At 35.0% G+C, this 20,575-nt stretch overlaps 1 protein-coding gene across 7 annotated transcripts in view; it reads right to left on the bottom strand.

The window, feature by feature from the left end:
- The window catches only part of BCAS3 (BCAS3 microtubule associated cell migration factor), a 372,504-nt gene that overhangs the window by 207,726 nt on the left and 144,203 nt on the right, over positions 1-20,575 (bottom strand). For 5 of the 7 annotated variants that reach the window (XR_014895586.1, XM_085302933.1, XM_085302935.1 and 2 more), the window contains exons 17-20: positions 18,569-18,613; positions 10,885-11,009; positions 10,104-10,269; positions 8,829-8,929 (exon numbers count right to left, since the gene is read on the bottom strand). Coding sequence is in view for 6 of the 7 variants with exons in the window: in XM_085302933.1 (XP_085159059.1) it covers positions 8,829-8,929; positions 10,104-10,269; positions 10,885-11,009; positions 18,569-18,613 (437 nt within the window). In the remaining variant the exon portion in view is untranslated. The remainder of the gene's footprint in view (positions 1-8,828; positions 8,930-10,103; positions 10,270-10,884; positions 11,010-18,568; positions 18,614-20,575) is intronic. The other 2 variants (XM_085302934.1, XM_085302936.1) reach the window with 1 other exon arrangement.

Genomic DNA, 20,575 nt, shown 5'->3' with positions numbered 1-20,575 from the left:
ATCCAGTTTCTCAACTTTAAGTATATAGCTCTAACAGTGAGTTAGTTGCAATACTCTTGCTGAGAGTAGGGGGCCAGGGGGAGGAAAGCCTGGCAGAATCATTCCAACGTAACTCGTCTTGTGATYGGGCATTCAATCAACCAAAAGGCTGCTTTTACATTCATTTAACATAGATGAAACAGCCTCCTCCAAGTTGCCTTCATGGAGAAGATCTTTCTCAGTTATGCAACACCCATCTCAGTTGCTTTGACTTTTTATGAATTGTGTGTACGATGCGAATGCTGCAGCTGCAATTTTTAAGCCCATGCTATTCAGTGGACACAATTTTGCGGAAAGGCCACTATCTACAGTGTAGAAGTACATCTGAGAAGTCAACAGTCTAGGCAACGTTCATATATCAGTACACAAAAAGTATGGCAATTTCAAGTATTAACCCACCAACCACTGCTCTCCTAGTTTCACAGCACAGCAGCTCATATAAACTCAAGTGGGCTTCACCCACTTCAGGGGAAGGTCAGATAGCTTTGTTCAGAAAGCCTTCAGCAGCAGATTAAGTGCAACTGGCCCATTTTGCTCTGAAGTGGAGGAGGAACATTTAGGCTCTATCAGCATTGCTGCAGAACCAGTAAACCCCAGCAGAGASACACTAATGAACAGCTGAGAGCACTAACAGCTTAACCTATTCCAGCTGAATTCACTTTTGACCACAGCCATAGAGAGATGTTGCAGCAACAGAGCAAAAAGGCTTTGAACACCTCGAACACCTCATAGCTATACACTAGGATAATTGTTATAGAACAGGCTCTGGTTTTGATTCGTTTTATTATTTTATCAGGCTCCATTGTGATAGACACTGAACATGCACATAACAAGACACAGTTCTTGCCCCAGAGAATATACAAATACACACACACACGCTATAGTTATGTATACATAGTACGGTAGGTATCATAATAATATATATTCTTTCACATACAGAGAGAATATCTCTCTCTTTCTGTGTGTGTGTATATATATATATATAAGTGTGTAAGAAGAAAGCACAAACAGACACAAGGCTGAGAATCAGTAGAACACTAAATAGAATTTTTAGCCTCAGTTCATTACCCCTTTACCAGGCCATAATGCTCTCTACTGCTCCCAGAAAAAGCCTCGTGGTATTCTAAGACATGACTAGATTCCCTACTATAGGTGCTTAGTGTAAATCATATGGTAGTAGTTTGGCTATGTTCGTGTGTGCCATAGCTCATTTCTTATAGTATCTGCCTTCATAGCACATATTCACACAGTTTCAACAYGCACACACACAATTCTTACTCTCAGTACTGCTTCCACTGCATAATATGCACTAGTTGTATGTAAGGAATTTTTATTTTCATCAATGGAATGTATAAAAGGAATATAAAATAAGCAATAAAGAATTATAATATTGCTTAGAGACAAAAATCTTGCTCAGGGTGCACACCTTTCAGAAGAGGGAGCAGGTACTGCAAACATAACGACACAGAGACTTCAGATTTATCTATTTAAATTGTGTTAGGATTTAACCCAAACACAGTGAAAAAAGGTTAATCCCATCCCTTTGAAGACAATGAATAGTTAGGAAGTTCAACTTCTAATCAAGGCCATTTAAGTAAAACACAAGATATGTACAGCAGTTGGTCCAGAAATGAAAACCTGCTGCAATAGCCAAAAGTCAAAGGTAGCTATAAACACAGGCCTTAATCTTTTCAAGAATCCGTTAAAGTCTATAAAACTGGTATCTTCAGGCCTAACTCAAAAGCAAATTCCTACTCAGACATAAGATAACAGCCACTCAAGTATTACTTACTTGGAGAACAGTGCAGAAACAAAGAATGAGAATAGAGAGTACTAGCTGAGTTAAGGATCATTCTGTATTTTTCAAATCTAAAATTGTGGAATATGAATTAAATAGCATTTAGAATAAACAGTTAATGAGACAGCAGAAGCCTCAGCTACACGCTCATTTTTCTGAGAGAGAAAAACACAATTTCCAGAAGTGGCCATAGTGGGATAAAGAAACAAAGCATCATTCCTTTTAACATAACARAAATAGTCTTTGATTATTTAAAAGTCAATCACTAAGATCTGTCTTCAAAACCTCCTATTGGAGGCTTAATAGCAAAGAGGTGCAAGTACACTTACCAGCAACACTATAGTAAAGTAGAGACTTTTGTTTTAATAAAATCTATATTTATACGATTACATTTCCTATGGTTGAGGGCAGCTGTAATTAATGGATTTCCCTCCTTCGACTAATGCAGTCATTTGTCAATTTAAACACAGAATGCCCAATCAATTTTGATGTATTTAGTAAGCAATTTGTCAAAGAGTACTGCATACCAGTTAATATATTAATTCTTGTCATTGGCCTGCYTCTGACAACTGCAGGTCCTCTCCATAGAACTGGTCCTGATGAGCCAAAAGTCTCATCTGGAATGTGAAGGTGCCCTTTCCACAGCCAGAGGAGAGAAATCATAACTCATGTTATTCAATACCCCTTTCAGGCAGCTTTTTGTTGTAATTTAGAGGTTTCTTCTTTCATGTGTTAATTGCTGATATCTGAAGGTAACTACAGTCCATTCTTCCAATGTAATGGAAAAGTGAATTCAAAGAGGATAAGTAGGAGAAAATACGAAATAAGTAGTATGAAATGAAGGTGCAAGAATTTCAGCTGGTATTTAAAACTACCTATTTTCACTACAATTATATAGCATGCGTCTGCATAAATTCAAATACATAAAAATGGAAGGTATGGAAGTTAGAAAAAGGAAACATAGGTTAGGGCAATCAAATATGCAAGACTTTAGGTTATAGTGATGGAGACGGAAGTATTCATTAGAAAGAAACCTGAATACAATCAGCTGATGGTCATGCACATACAGCACACCTTAACAGCTTGCCTCAACAGTTTACACTATTAAAAGTATCTTAATTCCTTAGGAGGAATTAAGTGCAAGGATTAGTAGGAAACAAGTAGCGTTTGAAGAGTAATGATGAATCTTGGAAATTCCCRTAAGTCAAGTTCTTTATATTGCAAATTCCATGGGACCCTCTWACGCAGGCATGCAATGCCTAGCACAACTCTCCTCCCATTGCCAAGTCTACTAYGAATGACAGTCTAACTGTACCAGAGGATACTATTTACATTATAAGAAAAACATATTACAAACAGCAAAATATGATTACACTCMCTTCCTTTAATGTCATGGAATTTAGAAGTTGTCCAGCAAACAMACACAAATAAAGAGGGAATACTAGTAGAGTATACATGTTAAACCTGACAAGGATATGAGAGAAATCTCTAGCACCTATAACAAACACCAAATATGAAAGACACAAAGTCTATGATGTACCTGAGGCTTTGCAGGATGAAATCAAAAAAAAANAAAAAAAAAAAAAAAAAAAAAAAAAAAAAAAAGTTTGAAACCTGTCCCATCAAAAGCTAAGAAGATTCATAGTACTTGATATTTTTACTCTGACCAACAGCAAAAAGTCTGAAACTGTTAAGAGCAGGATATTGATGCTTCCTGTAGGCCAGCAGGTTAGGAAATTTAAAATGCAGGTCATCTGCAAGGCATGAACTTGCAGAAAGGTCCAGATCTCTCACTACCCAGTTTCTCACTTGTCTGCAGCAGACAGGCTGCGATAAAGCGCTCAGGTAGATAGGGGCTGCATGCTTTTGTTCAGGTTTCGGCAGCAGATGTCACAGATGACCTCAAAGCAACGAAACAGCTGCGCTAATCCACTTACAAATGCCCTGGGGATAAAGGTCTTGGACACTTGTTGTACAAAATATTTCTTCAAAGAACAGTTCCTAGTTACTTCCTTATTAGCTGTGAATATCACCCTAAAATCCTTTGAAAAATACAGTTAAAAGCTGAACTGTGCATAAACACCTAAACGCAGTATTTGTAAGACATTCTCTTTTTATCACAAGATTACTGGCCTGCTTCAAACTCTCCAGAGACTAAAGATTTTGATACTGCGTTTTGGCATCAAACTGCCTATTTATGAAAACCTGCTAAGCACGGCCCTCCGCCCAGACTGCCGCCGCTTCTTTGTGCTCCCCGGCTGCTGACAGAGGTACTCTGTGCTAAAGAGCACACGGAGTATTTTCCAGTGACCCGGGGGCAAAGGTCCCGTATTATAAATGGATAATGAGACCTAATGCAATGTTCTGAGTGTGGACAAAGAAAGGGCCTATCCATAGCCCCTTGTGACTTGGTCAGTCAGGCTTTTATTTCCCCTGCACACTTAATGGAGCCAAACAATTGGCAGAAATGCTATACAGAAACCGAGAGAAACTGCTGTATTCTGACTCTGATAGACAGATACAAATAGTGACCCTGAAATGGCGCCAGAATTCCTTTTACCACTAACGTGGCAGACACAGATGTAACATTCACCCGAAACCCCTAGTTAGCCATTTGCTGGCAATTAAACTTACTGACAGAAGCGATAGCACATCAAACCACAGGCGTCAGCTAATGTCAGCCCCTTACATTGCTACAGGTAAGCAGAGCCAGATAGCTTTTGCCCTACTAAATATATGCTAAAATCGAGTTAACAGGTGTTCTGGACTTTCTGTGCGACTCTTGTTTGGTTTAACCGACTGGATTTTTTTCAGAAATTTCACTGAGTATTTTTGCGTGAAATAATTCCAGAAAACAATTCCAGAAAACAAATACAATTTAAAGAACATTAGATACATAGAAATTTCTCTGTTAAAGCTACTTTTACCGTTTGTTCTCTAGATTTTGTCTTCAGTGCTTACTATTCTGTTTTTCTCTACATTTCATGCTTAAGTGAATTAAAACCCAATTGAAAATTTTTAATGATAATTTAAAACAATGCAAATTATTTGCCAGAATTTAGCAATCAATTAACTTTTCCTTCTTCAAAAAGTTTTGGTAAAAAAAAACATTTGAAATACATAGTGTTTGAATTGTTAATGAAATACACAAAGTGAATCACATCCACCCCTGATTTCAGTTAGTGAGATGAGTGTGATCCATACACATAAAGATTAATGTTCTCAGAAGGGTTTTTGTTCTGACTATATCTATTCAACACATTACTTTTAATTTCAACAGAAACCAAAAAGCATACAAGCTACTTTTACAACATTTCAGGAGTTCTCCAGACAGTACTCTGTGCAGGTCTTAAATCTACCCCTGCGGTGGCATGAAAACCTGATGCCTCCTCTCGCAAACATGTCTAGCTAAACCTGAATTCTTGAAACGCTGCTACTTCTGTGAATTAAATGCATCTTTTTTATCACATTACTCTAAGTTACTTAATGCCGTCACCAGCAGCAGGTGCATACACAACAGATAATACAAAYATGATGTAATACARATAATACAAATACAAAAAGAAACTATCAGCAACATTTCTGCATAAAATAATGCAGGAATGTAGCAAAAATTTCTGGYTGAAAGACAGCTAACAATTTTGTGCAGTGTCAACCATTTCTCTTCTACCTTGTGACCTTTCTTGCTTTTTCCATGCAGCATACTTCAAAACAATCTTTTTACTAAAATAAGTTTCATTTCTAACAGAACTGTGTTAATAGCCTTAAATAAGGAAAATGGTCTTCAATGAAGTCCAGTAAGAATCAGCTCTGAAGTCTGACATTTCCAAACTCTCTGAGAACTTCAGAAATGAATTTATCTTGTCCTGTACTTTTTATTCAAATAAAATCTATTAAAATTAATTATTCCTTGAGTTCATAAAACAGAGTAAATCAAGCCTCATCGTTTGTAAAGAACTCTTATTTATGTTCTGTATTCTTTAGGGTTTATTCCTTACTATGAATTTTTCAGTTTATTTCTTCAGATAGCAAAAAGGTTCCCCATTCCTGAAAAAGTAGTACTAATTTACAAAACATTTATTTTCATCATTGCATCTAGATAATCCTAGGACACCCTCAGTAACAGACAACATACTAGGAGGAATCTGCTATAAAATGCTGGATTAATCTGTTTACCATATACATCAAGGAAATACCAGATTATACACTGCGTTGTTGTTGTTGTTGTTTTCACCTGTAGAGAAGCTGCAGGAATTCGTAAAAAATATCTCTAGACGTGTCCAGCAAAAATTTTATGTAAAGGCTTCTAACACTACAAATAAAATCTTAATTTAAGGCTAAGGCTTTCATTTTCTTGACAAGGGTGAAATTTATCCTAATTAATGAAGCACAGAATCTAGACAGCACTTCAATTCTGCTTACACTTAATTTAGAATTTGCGTTGTCCTTCTGCCCAATAATAATCCAGAAACTAATTAAAATGGTACTATATTTGCAAGCAAAAAACATTTTTAAGTTGTTGCAATGAACAAATCTGTTTATGAAACAACATTCCCATTCAAACAGAAAATTGCACCTATCAATCTGTACAGTATATTTTCCTTTTTTGTGAATCATGAAGTAGCACTCTTCCTCTCCCACTCTTTTTGGCAAGACAAGCCATTTCCTTCCATATCCAATGGCAGCATTGTTTTCATGTCACAATCTCCCAAGTATTTTCAGGGACAACGTCATTCCACCCACATATTTAAATAAAACAAATGAAAACTCCATAATCACAATCGTTACTTGTAACTGTGAACAATTACAGAAAAAGAAATTCACAGGTGGCTAAGATCTGAATCATCAAAACTAAATATGACAATCATATATATGAACAAACACTCAATAGAGCAGACACAGTTAAAAGTAAGGTAAGGAATAAACGGTAAGTGGATTTTCAGTCTTGTGAGTATTTTCTCAGCCAAAAAATTACACAGATTATCTAACCTTGTAGGCTTCCACAACATTTTCAGCTCTGAGAGCATGCAACGGATGGACAGGTAAAAGCAACAGATCTAATCCGGTGCCAATGCTGCTTTTACCAGTCGCATTCAGACATAYTGTCTTTTGGCCCAGATATCCAATTTCTGCATTTTAAATGCTTCAGTCACATAACATGCCGGTGTTAGCTGCACCAACAACTGCGCACAGGGTCTAGTTTTCCCAAGAGTACCTTTACATATGCCAAGAGTTGTTCCCTTGTGAAACTTTAACATGACTGTATCACTTTGATCTTGACTACACCCTTGCTAAAAAATAAGAGACTTACTATTTACTATTACTAGTCTTCTGAATTATCTTAATGAAAAGAATATATAAACATACGTGTATGTGTGTGTGCACATCTGTGTATATAAATATACATAAAGGTATATATGTACATATGCATGTATATAAAATGTTTCTTCATAGACAATGCAATACACATTGGCTCCCTGAAATGATGTGGCTGGATAGCACACAGAATGAAGCAGGTGGGCAGACATCCCTGGAAATGATGCCAAGATTCCCGAGGGAAGCAGCTGCCTGAGATTCTGGCTGAAACTAGCCCAGTAACCAGGAATTCCAAGGGAGTGGGAAAATGCAGATGCATTCAGTTGTCACTAAGTATCACGTTCATGAGAAGAAATGGCTAAAAGCAAGAGAAGAAATGAGGTGAAGAAATCCTGAACACTTCAGGACACGTGACAGCTCACATTTGCAAGGCCTGCCAAACACTTACTTTTTGGGGTATATGATAGCCTCACTTACTGCTTTGATTCCGATCAAAAAGAAACTGTACCTGTTACTCTACTATTACGAATGCAGTTGATTACATGAATTCCTGTGCTGAGGAGGAATTTCTATTGAAATAAATGTATGCTCCCTACAAACTGCTGGTGCACAAATGCTCTCAGCTCTAAGCTACTGCCATTGTAGACATGCCTACCAGTTCCCCACCTTTTCAGTGCAACACTTCCCCTTCCTAACTCCTAACCTGCTCCAGTAAACAGTGGTTACTGAATGGCTGGGAAAAAAAAAANAAAAAAAAAAAAAAAAAAAAAAAAAAAAAAAAAAACTTAAGCATTTACAATAAACGATGAGTTATATAACATGCGTTTACTAAAGTCACCACTCAGGAGGTACCCCACACTGTCCGGATGCTGTTTTACTATAGTTTTCTATATTTTAATACAATTTTTTTGTGTATCTTTTTATTTATTTTTAGTTTTTTACAAATCTGAATGTTAACATAAATTATAAACTTTCTGAACACGCATATAGATGGTTCCATATGGACATGGTATCAGGATAATGACATATGTCATGACATACGCAGTTATAAATAATGATGCCTACATTTTTTAACATGTTAAACAACTTGCAGTTGGCTCAGTTGCAAAGAAACGTCAAGAAAAGTTTGGAATTTCAAAAGATTGAAAATACAAAGCTAGTAAACTGTATCATAAACCTGACCACCAAAATTCCACATACTATAAAATTACCCAAAGAAAAAGAAAAAAGCTATTATCCTTTTCTGGATTTCTGTCAAGTAAACTTAACCACATTTTTTTCATTAAAAAAAAAATTGTATTGAACCTCAACTTTTTAAGATGTATTTTAACCTGTAGCAAAATTTTATAACTGGCCATTTTTTTTAATCGGTGTAGGAATTTATAATGGAAAGCCATGGAAATATTTTACCCATTACAATATGCTGCTACATTTCTAAAAAAAACCTATTGCATCTTACATGGTAAATTGTCTGTAAATCTTCGTCTAATTTCATTGATGCCTTGCACAAAAACTCTGCCCTTGCCAATACATTCATAATAAATTTTAGAAATTCTCCTGAACAACTGCTGCTATCTTGTTCCAATAATGCATGTTGAAAAACTGTTTCAGAAAGTCACATTCTTGGCTTAAAATTTGTACGTATGACAAGACAAAAGAGTTCTAAGCTACTTACAGCCAGCAAGAAGATACTGGTAGTACTGTACTGCATCTGCAGCCAGGAGCAATGGGTGGTTTGCATTAAATGGTGGTTGTAGCTCATTCCACTGAGGAGTTCTGAGGTAAAACACAACACTATTAATATTTAAGCTAATGTAGAGAATGTAAATCAGTGTTTCTGTCATCACATGTAATTATCTATACTAGCTCACAAAATGTTTGTAATTATTTAAATTAGCTTCTTCAAACCCTGAAATATACCACAGGCAGTTGTACAGCATGACCACTTCACACAGATTATGAAGAAAAGACAATATTCCTTTGTTGACTGTAGTACATATTGCACAAAAAATGATGAAGGCAGTTTAGATCAACTTGGTTAATATGTTTAGGACCATCGTATGTCATACTAACATTATCTAATATTAACACACAACAGAACCCAGGGAACTTTTTTGTTCTGTTAACTAGCATTGCTTCGATACTGTAAAGTCAATTGAGCATTTATAAACTGTGAAAATAAAGCTGTGTAAAGTTATGGACTATTGATCCAATTAGGACTTTCAATTCCATTACAACCTACTCATTTCAACAATAATGGTCTAGAAGTCTGTGTTGTAATTTTAATTAGGGTGGGCCATTCCTAAATAGCTTGGTAAATCAAATATTGATCAATATAGTCCAGCAATGAGTAGCACTAAGGAATATAGGAGCCAAGAAAAATCAATAGAAAAATATTTTAAAATGCCAAAAGCACTGACAACAGTTTCTCATCAATTTTTGTTTACTTTCTTCCACATGCCAGGAATAATTTCTACAGCTATCTTGAGAAATGCTACCTTCAGCTGCTCACAGGATAACTTGCCTGATGCAATGCTTTGTCTTTGAAACCTCCTGCATGTCTCGTGGCAGAATTCTGTATTTTAATGCTGTTAAAATAACTGCTTCTCATAATTCCATAAACAACTAAATTACAACCTGATCATTTAAAATCACTAGTTGATAAGGCTCTCTATTGATCTAAAATATGTTCATGTAGATCCAGGTCTACAAAAGTATTTAAATGCATTAGCTCCCACTTAGACACTTAAGCACTAACAGAACTACATGAAAAGTCAGTCTTAAATTTGCTATCAAGAGTCCTCTCTTTCAATGGAAAATTTTAGGACTCTGTAAAGCGTAAGGACATAGCTGAAAACCACAATTCAGTTCGTTCTTCCCCTTTCAAGAAAGGCTCATGATAGTTTTCTGGATGAGAATAAAGAGAAGAAAAAGTAAGGGAATGAGCTACCTAACCAAAGTCCAGCTGGCTCTTGGGCATGTCACCATTTCCAAGGGTGTGTCATCACTAATCTTCGGAGCAGTGCTGAGTGGACGTGGTTCCAACACGTGTTCCACCAGGCTACCATAACAACTGATAATATACAACGATTCCACTACAAACTGTTTTGATTGATCTATTTGCAAGAAGAAATAGAAAATCTTATTAACAGCTCATCAGAATCACAAGCAAGAAGTATTTACAGCAGCAGTAGATACTTAATTCTTTGAAGTGTCTTGCCTTTATACACTTGTCATCAAAAATGTGRTTTAAAACAAGGGAAAGGGCCAGACAAAGAGAAAAGCGTACAAATCACAAATAATTTTTATCTTGTTTCAAAAATATGAATATCATACGTACAAGCAGGTGGAATAGAGCTTCTCAAAGTGTTTGGGTAGTTATACATTGCTAAAATATGTCTATATAGCCATTGCAGTAAAGGTGTTTCACCCTTAAAGCACTATTTTTTCTGGGAAATTTCACACGATATCTTTGCATTGAGCCACCAGAAAGTTTCTTTTCTGTTATTGTAACAAAGATCAATGACTCATTTAGCTAATTTAAATTTCTTGTAAATCGTCTTATTTTACCAAAAGTACCGCAATTGCATGTTCCTAAAAATCTCCACTGTCACTGAGTTTAAGGAATAAAATAACAAATATCCACCATCTGCTCACAAATCACCACAAAATGAGGAAAAACACAGAGAACTTGAATTTGAATTTAAATTTTATTTTTGTAGTATACAAACCTTTTTCTCTTTTCAGACCAGGGTTGTTTGCAAACCAGGATCTTGATGATCCAAAGACTGCAGCAACACAAAACTCTCCTCCCACAGACTTACTGGGTGAAATTTGTGGAGCTGGTTTGGTTTTGCTTCAAGAAAGAACAAAATAAAATTATGAAAGTTATTTCTCAAAAATTAAGATGCTCCTTGCTTTAAAGTCATTCTAAGATATTAATTCAGAAGTGTTGAGTATCTGCAGTTCCCATAAGACTCAGTAGGGCTTATGGATACTTTGAGTTTCTCAATAATAGATCCTAATTTCTCCTTGACCACTGAACACATTAAGAGTTTTTCTTACAGTTTGAAAGACCCCATATTTAACACCTGCATTCAATACAAACACCTTACAAAGTGAATATAAACATCTGTATTCATCTTAAGTCCTTTGAGAAAGAAAATCTAGATTCTGGGTCATTCTAGTTGGTTGTCATTTTCAAAAGATACCTACAAAGACATCTAATGTGAATTGCTGTTCAGTTATAACCTGGCACAGTGCTGATGTCATTGAAACCACTAGGATATATGCAACATGGGTAAAAGGGTAAAGAAACAACATGCGGAGGATACAAGGAAATGGAAACAATGCATAGATGCATGTATTATGTTAAAACAAATCAGTAATTTTATTTATATAAAACAAGATTAATAAACATTCTCTTCTGAAACACCACAACGTGCATGTAGCAGATACAGGAGTTTATAATGATGTTTAATGGAAACATAATTTGTTGTTTTAGTTTTCTTCTTCTGTTCCTTAAAAATAAGGCTTCGGATAGCTTGTAACAGGTGAAATCAATCACTCAAAAGCAAAACTATAAACAGGAATTTAAGGATAATAAAACTCTGAAATATTCTATTTTATACAAATTCAAGATCATTTACAGAGCACTGTCCTTTTTGCAATTCATTAAACCAAGATTTAATCCTTTGCTTAGGATTTCCTTCCCTTCCATCTCTAGAAAAGATTTTTGAGAGGTTCACCCAGGATTCCTCCTTCTCCATATTTCATTTTTTTCAACTGATTATTTAATCTCCGTCTTTATCCAGTTTCACTGGTTCATGTGTCACCTCACTTTCCTTCAGCTTTTCCTTCTATTAATTTCTTGTTCCACAATATATCATCCTGTGATTATATTGTCACATTATTTGTTTTTAAATAATGCTCTTCAATCCTAACAAATAAAGCATGTGAGCACATGCATATATATGTGTGCCTGTCTGTGTGTGTGCAAATATATTATCATAAACTTAAGTGTCAGAAAAATATTTAAAAACAGCTGCCAGCAATTCAAACACTATGCATAATTATAATTGCACTTAATTCACACTACCTTTTTTTTTTTTTTTTTTTTTTTGTTAATTACAAATTACTTGTACACAGTTAAGTGGCTCAGTTGAATGAACCAACAGGGACATTAAAGCAAGAACAAATTATGAATCAACATAATGTAAAAATAACATAAGAAAAACAAGTTAAACAAAAATTATTGTACAAGCTGGGCTTCTCTGAAACTTCTGCACCTGGCCTGTGTCTTGGCCCTCTAAAGCTTAATCCTGATCTCATTAAAATATATGGCAAAATTGACAATGATTTCAAAGACTTAACTTCTTTCCAACTACTAGATACAGTAAACATGGAGAAAACACATACATGGTTAAAAACGCAATCACCATGATTACTGTGATGCAACTTGACGCACTTGAAACTACCTTCAACTTGAACTCAATCTAAAGCAAATACTTTTTGTATAACATACCTTCATGAAAATGGTAGAAAAGACTGCTTGCACTCACACTGTATTTCAGAAAGCTTTCTGAAAGGGCTATACAGAAATTGTTATAGAGCTTTAACACCTTGTGAGAAACTGCTCCACTGCTTTTATACACAGACCCACAGAGGCACAGAGGAACCAACCTACTTGCTAACCTAATCACACATATAGCAAGCCAATGGTCACAGGTTTAATTTACAAAAAAATCTTTCAAAAAAAATTCCATTATACTGACCAGAGTCAATGGAAAGTTTCAGACAGATTTTAGTGGATTTAGATCGGTCCTGAAGCTCTTGTACATACATGAGAAACCAGATTGTCACAAATAAACAAATACAATTTAGTCAGTAACTCTGGTATTGAAGCATCACAAAGTACCCAATATCTGCTACAACTACCACTGCAAATTACTTGGTCAAAAAATCCATGTTCCAAAAAATTCCCAACTATAAATCTATTATCTTGTTTCCAGCAGCATTTCACAGTCTATATTAGAATATTTAAATTTATATTAATATATTTTAGCAGCTTAGAAAAATTCAGTATAGATTTCACTTTGAAATACTCATCTGTCATGGAAACAGTATTTTTAGCCAGTTTTGTAACAAACAGTGTATTAGTGACTATTTTTAATTCTCACTTTCCAAATACGTTCATACATTATATATGACCAATATTCCTACAGAAATTAAAATGTAAATGTATGCACTAGAGTCCTGTTACTTACTGATCTATATACTTCAATCAATAAATGATTGTATTTAATATAGAACAACATTATCCAAAAAAATAATGCTACCCCTTAATCAATACAAAGCAAACAATGAGTACAGATACAATTCAGCTATATTTACTTTCTGTCATAACACACTTGTGAAGAGAATATTCAAATATATTGAATATTTATACAGTACAATCTGAAATTATTTTAATATTTTAAAATGAGGAAAATACATATGGGAACACATTCTGGTCTCAGCTACAAACTGCAATAAATTTTGAGAGAGTTAATCAACTTCAATAGCTTCTTTAAAAACTTAAGCAAAAATGAAATTGGTCCCCTAACAATAAGGTATGAAATCTTCACAGGGTTTTCCATGCTCTTAGTGTGGAAAGATCCAAAGATCTATGCTTGTCAAAATAAACACATAAACAGTCTTAGAGAAAATGGTCTAAGCTACATGCTATTTACACCATGTCTTTAAGATGTACATCTTTCAAGGCATGCATCTAAGTGTTGGTTTCAGTGCCAAAACACTTTCCATTTAAGAATGATGTTTTGTAGACAGAAAGAGCAGACCTTGTAAAGCATGATTACTCATGTGGTTAAACTTAGTTCAGCTAAAAAAAAAAAGAACAAGAACTACTAGTGCATCTTATTGGTTTAGATGTATTTCTGAAAAAACTGCAGTGATGTCAACAAGTCCATACTGAAAACTTTTGTAACTAAGGAATTTAATTTTACCACCATTTTACTTTATCCTTGAGTTTTCATCAATATACTCCAACTCAAATTTCTTTCAGTAGACCTCAAAAGCCCAGTTATTTTCCGTAACAGTAATGCCATTAGAAAAATACATTTTAACATCATTATGATATTTCAACAACTTGGAAACTATAAATCCTAATCATTATGTAGATGCAAACACTCTCAGCTTTATAAATGATAACAAAACAATAATGATGAAGGTAGGTAGTGAATGACTTGCTTCTACTGTGAACTTCTGCTCTTTACTTGCTCTTAGCGTGTCAGCACTTCATAAATTATTCCAAGGACTGAAATAAGGCACATTTGGCCTCACTTTTAAAAACAGTTAATTTAAAAGAATCTTTACAGTATACTAACTTTCAGAATATTAGGCTGTATTTTTACTGAAAGTGGTTATGATGCAGGAAGAAGGGCATTGGTATGGGGAAAATCAGCATTAGTAAAATAAGTTAACAGGACCAAAACATTCACTTACAATTTCTGTCTTCCACAGTGAGAAAAAATGGCACTGTATCTAAGATATAGGAATGATAAAAAGCCAAAGTGTACCTTCTCACATCTGGGTCTATCCAACTGTGTAACTAAACCACCATTTCAAAAAGACACAGTAGTATTTTGATCACAATTATATCTTGGCAGAAACCTACAGCGGCAGGGAAGCAAATCAAAAACAAAAACAAAACAAAACAAAACAAAAAAGCTAATTCTTCAGGAGCCTCTCTATGACAGGGTTCTTGTTTACTTCACATCCCAGTGGCCAGAAAGGATTTCTTCCTCTATCACCTGAACAGATCCTGCCCATGGAAGTGGAGGCTCAAGGAGCTCTGAAAGGCAAGGGCGATCCACCGCCACCAGCCACTTTTACTGTTCCCCAGTTCCTCCGCAGCGCCTCCGCTAGCACCCTGGCATGGGCAGGGCCCAAGAACACCAGCATGAACCCCAGCATACATCCTGAGGCTTTGATCTGCACCACAAGCTCTGCTGCGGGAAGAACGAGGAGGGGGAGAGGGGGGAGGRAAAAAAAAAAAAAAACACATGGAGACATGGAGGAAGGCGGAGGTGGGGACCACGCAGCCCTCTGGCCTCTGCTGCATCAGTGCCTCTGCAGCCCCAGCGCAGGAGGCGGGCGATGCCTTACGCAGAGATGCGCCTGGAACTCCCTTCTAGAGGTGAACTGTAGGAGTACGATAGCCGTAAAAAGACCCTTCCAATTACATAGCCCCCGTTCTGCCTCAAAGTTAATGAGAGTTATGCCTGAATTAAAGACCATTTAAGTATAACTGCAGTTGCAAACAGTTGACATCCACCTACCCCAGCTGAAGATAATGACAAAAACTCTTATTAAAAATCAAATTAATCCCAAGCTCCAGCTGAATACCAAGACCTTTGAGGAAATGTGTTGCTGARAGTAATTAAACTTTCTAAATTCATTCTAGACTATTATTTCTATTTTAAATGCAGGAATGCTGAGGCACATAAAAAATACTCCAATTTATCAGCAACAGTTGGATAACAGAGTTTGAGAGCTCTCAATCCCTGGTTCAGTGTTCAAACCACAAGACCAAGTTACCAGTAGGCAAGAACAACTCCTCAAAACTCCTAGTAAAACTAAAATCAACATGTCAGACTTTTTTTTTTTTTTTTTTTTTTTTTTTTTTTTTTAAGATAAAGTAATTGTCTATACAAGGAACATAAAAACTATATAATAAATATTTATGTTCCCTTAAGAAACTTAGGTCTGTATTTGGAAGAGACTTTGCTGAAGTGCTATCGTATGTATTAACACACTCCTGAATCACGGCCTGACGTAGAGACATTGTTACAAAGATATAGATGTATACATGTTCAAAGAAAAATTAGATGAGCATTTTCTACTGAAATGGCCTAAAAAAATGGGAACAAAGTAAACAAAAAAAAAGTCAATTCATCAGATATTAAAAGAGACTCAGCAGTAACATGCAAGTTTTTTCACATTTACAGTGAAACAAGAAAGGATTAAAGTACAAATTCTCTCAAAAGTTTTGAAAATATTTTGTGTTATATATCATAACGAATGACACTAATTTTAATTACTTTATATTTTTAGTTCACTTTATTGAAGAAAATGAATAAGGATTAATACTATTAAAGTATTTTGAAAACCACAGACAACTAAAATAACAGCTACGCTACAGCTTTGGAGTGTTCCTCAAAGAGCTGTGTGTCTTATTAAAAAAAAAAAAAAAAAAAAAAAAGTTTGCTCTTAAATCTGTCTTCATGTTTACAGAGTCAAACAAGTGTGATAACTTTTTTTAAAAAGCTTTGTTATACTTGATTAAAATCGTTTATATAGGAAAACAGATAAATTACATATACATGATGTGATGAACTGGTTTACAAATTTATAAAAAATAGTATGACACGCATTCTCTGTAGTTTCTATTCAGTTTTATAGTACCAATGAATAGGCTTCAACTACATCAGATTCAAAAAAATAAAAGCACTTATCTATGCTGATCAATAACTAAAACTGCTGAAATGAAAAGATACTTGGTTTTTGAAGGTAAAAGTTTTATCTGGTCTAGATAAGTGACAACAAAAGCATCAAGAAAAAAATACAGCAAGAAATTTGCCATTATATTTATAAAATACTAAAAAGCAACTTTCTCAAAATACATACAGTGGCTTCACTTACTATTGTGCCTAAACCAAGAAAAAGATATGTTTCCAATTGCTCTATCAAGAATAAAACAAAAAAACAGAAAAAAAAAGAGGAAAAAAATTGTAGGCTCTTTTATTCAAAAGGCAGAAAGCTGTCAAATCGCCATTCATTTTGTTTACATAATTTTAGGTCTCATTAAGACCTTAATGGAAACAATATGACTTCTTCCCCTGGCCAAAGCATATATTTAATCCCAATTTCTCTGTAGGCTAGTAGAGACCTTATTTCTGAGCTAGCACTGGCACTAAACAAACCACAAAAGAGTCTTCGGAAAGACAGGCAACAATTTTTGAGTCTATTTCACATATTCCTCTCTTTAATCTAGGCCTTTTAATCTTGCTTCATTCTAAAATCATTTCTGGTTGACAAATGTCTCTGCCTGTCTTGCTGCAATGCTGGGAGCCTGCTCTGTGAAGGGCGCTACCAACACATATGTTTGCTATGACAATCCACGTTCCAAACTTTTCTTTCCATGCCTTACAAACTTTATTTACAAGTGCTTCTTAGGAGGACTACATCAGGAACCAGACACTGCCCTCCTCCCCAAATGTTATTCATATAACTTAGTGTTATCAGTTCATTCTAACGTAACAGTCACATAATAATGATTTTCCAGGAATAAGGAAATTTCATCTTCCTTCTTCTAGTGTTACATTTAGTGTCTTTGCTTTTCTTGTGTTTGGTATAGCTCATAATTCTTCATTAACTATCCTCTTTCATTCTCTTAAGAATTCAGTATTTTAATGAAGCTCTCTTAAGAAGCCTTTTCTTTTGGAGAAAATATTTTGATATAGACATAAGGGGGTGATATATGTGGAACAAACTCCTATGAATAGACCCAGGAACCACACACACAGATTCATACGTATAGCTGATACGCATCCTCAGCTAAACTTTAACCCACTCAAACTCCTAGCTAAAACTTTGTAAAAAAGTTCTAAAATCTCCAAACTTCTGATACTCTTCTTGCCTAAATCTTTAACCACTTAACCATCACCTTATTAGAAAAAGATGACTTGGAGATTATGTAGCACTGTATGAATATTAAACAAGCTCCAACACAGAGGAACTTGGTAAGATTGTCATTAGTCTACTTGTATTTTTGTGATAGGCTGCAATTTTATACATTAAAACCAATAGATTTTATTATTTACAATATCCCGATTTTAGAGGAACTTTTCTTTTTTAAGCATAGTAAGCCTTTTTTGGGGTAGTGGTTATTTCACTTTACTTCATCTCTCTTACTACAATACTGTCTAATCATTGTTACCTGCTTTATTATCAAGAGATCATCATTGATACTTTCTGTCTGTAAGCAACTTAGCGCTCAGCTGCTACAACAAGGGAAGCTATATATAAAAAACAGAGACCTGTTTTGGAAAGATTGCATTCATTTTTGCCTATTTGGAAATAATTACATTTTTTTCAACTTCTCTTTACTTACATATAGTATGCCCTCTCAAAGATTATAAAATAAAAAAGAAAGAAAAAAGTGAATACATTGGTTTCACAATGCTTGATGGTGAATATACATCCATAGTTTAAAAGTGAAATTATGCAGTGCTTCCACCTATGGATCAGCCATGCAGTAAACAAGTAAGAAAAATTAAAAAGTTTTAACACAGTTATTTTCAGAGAGTATTGCAAATGAATTATAGGCATGCTGGGATTGAACTGGGAACTCACCATGGAGCTTTTATAGAAAAACATCCTGCTCCAAACAGGTAAGGTCTTCACGTAAAGGGGAAAAATGCACAAAAAATTAGATGAAAACTCAATTATCAAGAAGTACACTGTATATCATGCTATTAAAATATATGCAAAAGGTAAACAAAATAATTTTTATAATTGTTTATGGTGCCTGAAAGAGATGTAGAACTCCAATGTAACAAGCATGCTGACGCTCACAGACGTAACAACCGCTCACGTGAACAGTCCCACTGACAAAGCAGCAACCCAGCACAGAAGCGCGAGTTTACAGGGTAGACTCCTCATGCACTAACTGCTGCGACAAAAGTAATGCATCAGTTGCAAGCAGATTTTGACCTTATATTTTCAGGTTAGACACAGTTTATTTCTCCTTCCTGCAATGTTCTGACAATTCTGTGGCAAAAGCAGTCAAGAGCCTTGAACAGACATTAAAGTCAAAATTAACACACAAAGTGAATTACCATCAAAAGGAACAAGTGAGTGTTTTCCATGAAACACTGAAGGTCTGACTGTGAGAGTTTTAAGAGTCCTAAGCAAGAAGTGCTACTGACACAAGCAGTCTTTCAGAGAGAGTTCCTCMTGCCTTTTACAAGATAAAATACACTAAAAATTAAAAGTCTTGAGCAACTGGATGACATAGCATTCTTTTTCCCCCACTTACAAGCTAGCATGGAACATGGGAAAGAGAACCGTAACTTATTTCAAATGTATTTGATGTTAAATGCAGATTTAGGCGTAATATTTTGGCCACTCAATTTATCCACAGTATTAATTTATTCTGTTCAAGTATTTTGCGCAGGGTATAGCTTTTAGAGAGTAGTAATTTCAGTATATTTTYCATAGATTTTTTCCCTTGTTGTTTACATCGCCCTTTGAAAAAGCCACCGCTATATTCACATTTGCATAAATCTGAAATTTAGAACTACTCAGCATGCTCAAGGCTTTTTTAATTCTCATTTGGGATGTAACATTATCCACAAAATTGCTGAATAATTGATTTTGTAAATGCCAACGCGTCATTATTCTTTTTATACTCTGACTCAGGGATAAATTCTGGCTAGTTAAAACAGAAGTGAAATACTTCCAGGCAAGCACATGAAAGGGAAGGCCTATTGTAGAGAGACATATAAAGCACTCAGTCATCTGCCTACACAATTAAAAATACAACAGCGTGATAAAAACTAATTCTGTGAACTAAATCTGAGATGAGCGCAATATCAATCAATACAGACACTCTTAAAAGAATATTTAGGCGAAGGCACAAAAATTAAGCTATGTATTCTTCTAGATCTGAAGAATTAAAAATCCAATAAAGAATAGCATATCATATGAAAAAAATCTGTTTTTTTCTTTATTAGCAATATACGCCAAATGAAATTAAAAATCTTTCAAAGTCTATGTAAACAGATTAACCTTTAGTTGTTTTATTTAAGTAAATGTTTGGCTCCCACTCTGGGAGAGAGCTCTGAGGATGGAATCAGCTGCTTTTCTAGGCATGATCTATCATACTTGTATAGTGATATAAGACTCAAATTTTATGAATGGATCTCTTATGTAGTCAATAAATTCAGTCCCTGAGTCTGAGGTCATCCGAATAGTTCAACAGAAGATTAGCAAAGCCATACTGCACCTTGCAAATATTAAATGAAAAACTTATTATTTTGCATAATTCACAGTCAATATAATCTAAAAGCTAGAAGCTACCTAGAAATAATTTGAGTGTCATCAACTAGTGCTCTAATCTGACTGGGAGTCAATAATTTCTAAATTATCTTCCTGGATGTTCGGCAAATATTTTATTTTTCTCTGCCTCAGTTTCTCTGTCTGCAAAAAGCAGGTAAAAGACTCTTATTTAAGATCATTAGAACATTTTAGAAGATAATACAGTCTATTATTTTTTAGCACAACATATTAGCGAATTAATTATCTCTTTTAAATTACAGAATGACTTAGATGGATCCAGCCTAAAAGGGAGAGTGTTTG

Source organism: Rhea americana, unplaced genomic scaffold, assembly GCF_003343005.1.
Source record: "Rhea americana isolate MKP2758 unplaced genomic scaffold, rheAme1 scaffold_194, whole genome shotgun sequence".
Lineage (NCBI taxonomy): Eukaryota > Metazoa > Chordata > Aves > Rheiformes > Rheidae > Rhea > Rhea americana.
Note: the sequence above shows the minus strand (reverse complement) of the source record. Positions and strands in the feature narration are given on the sequence as shown.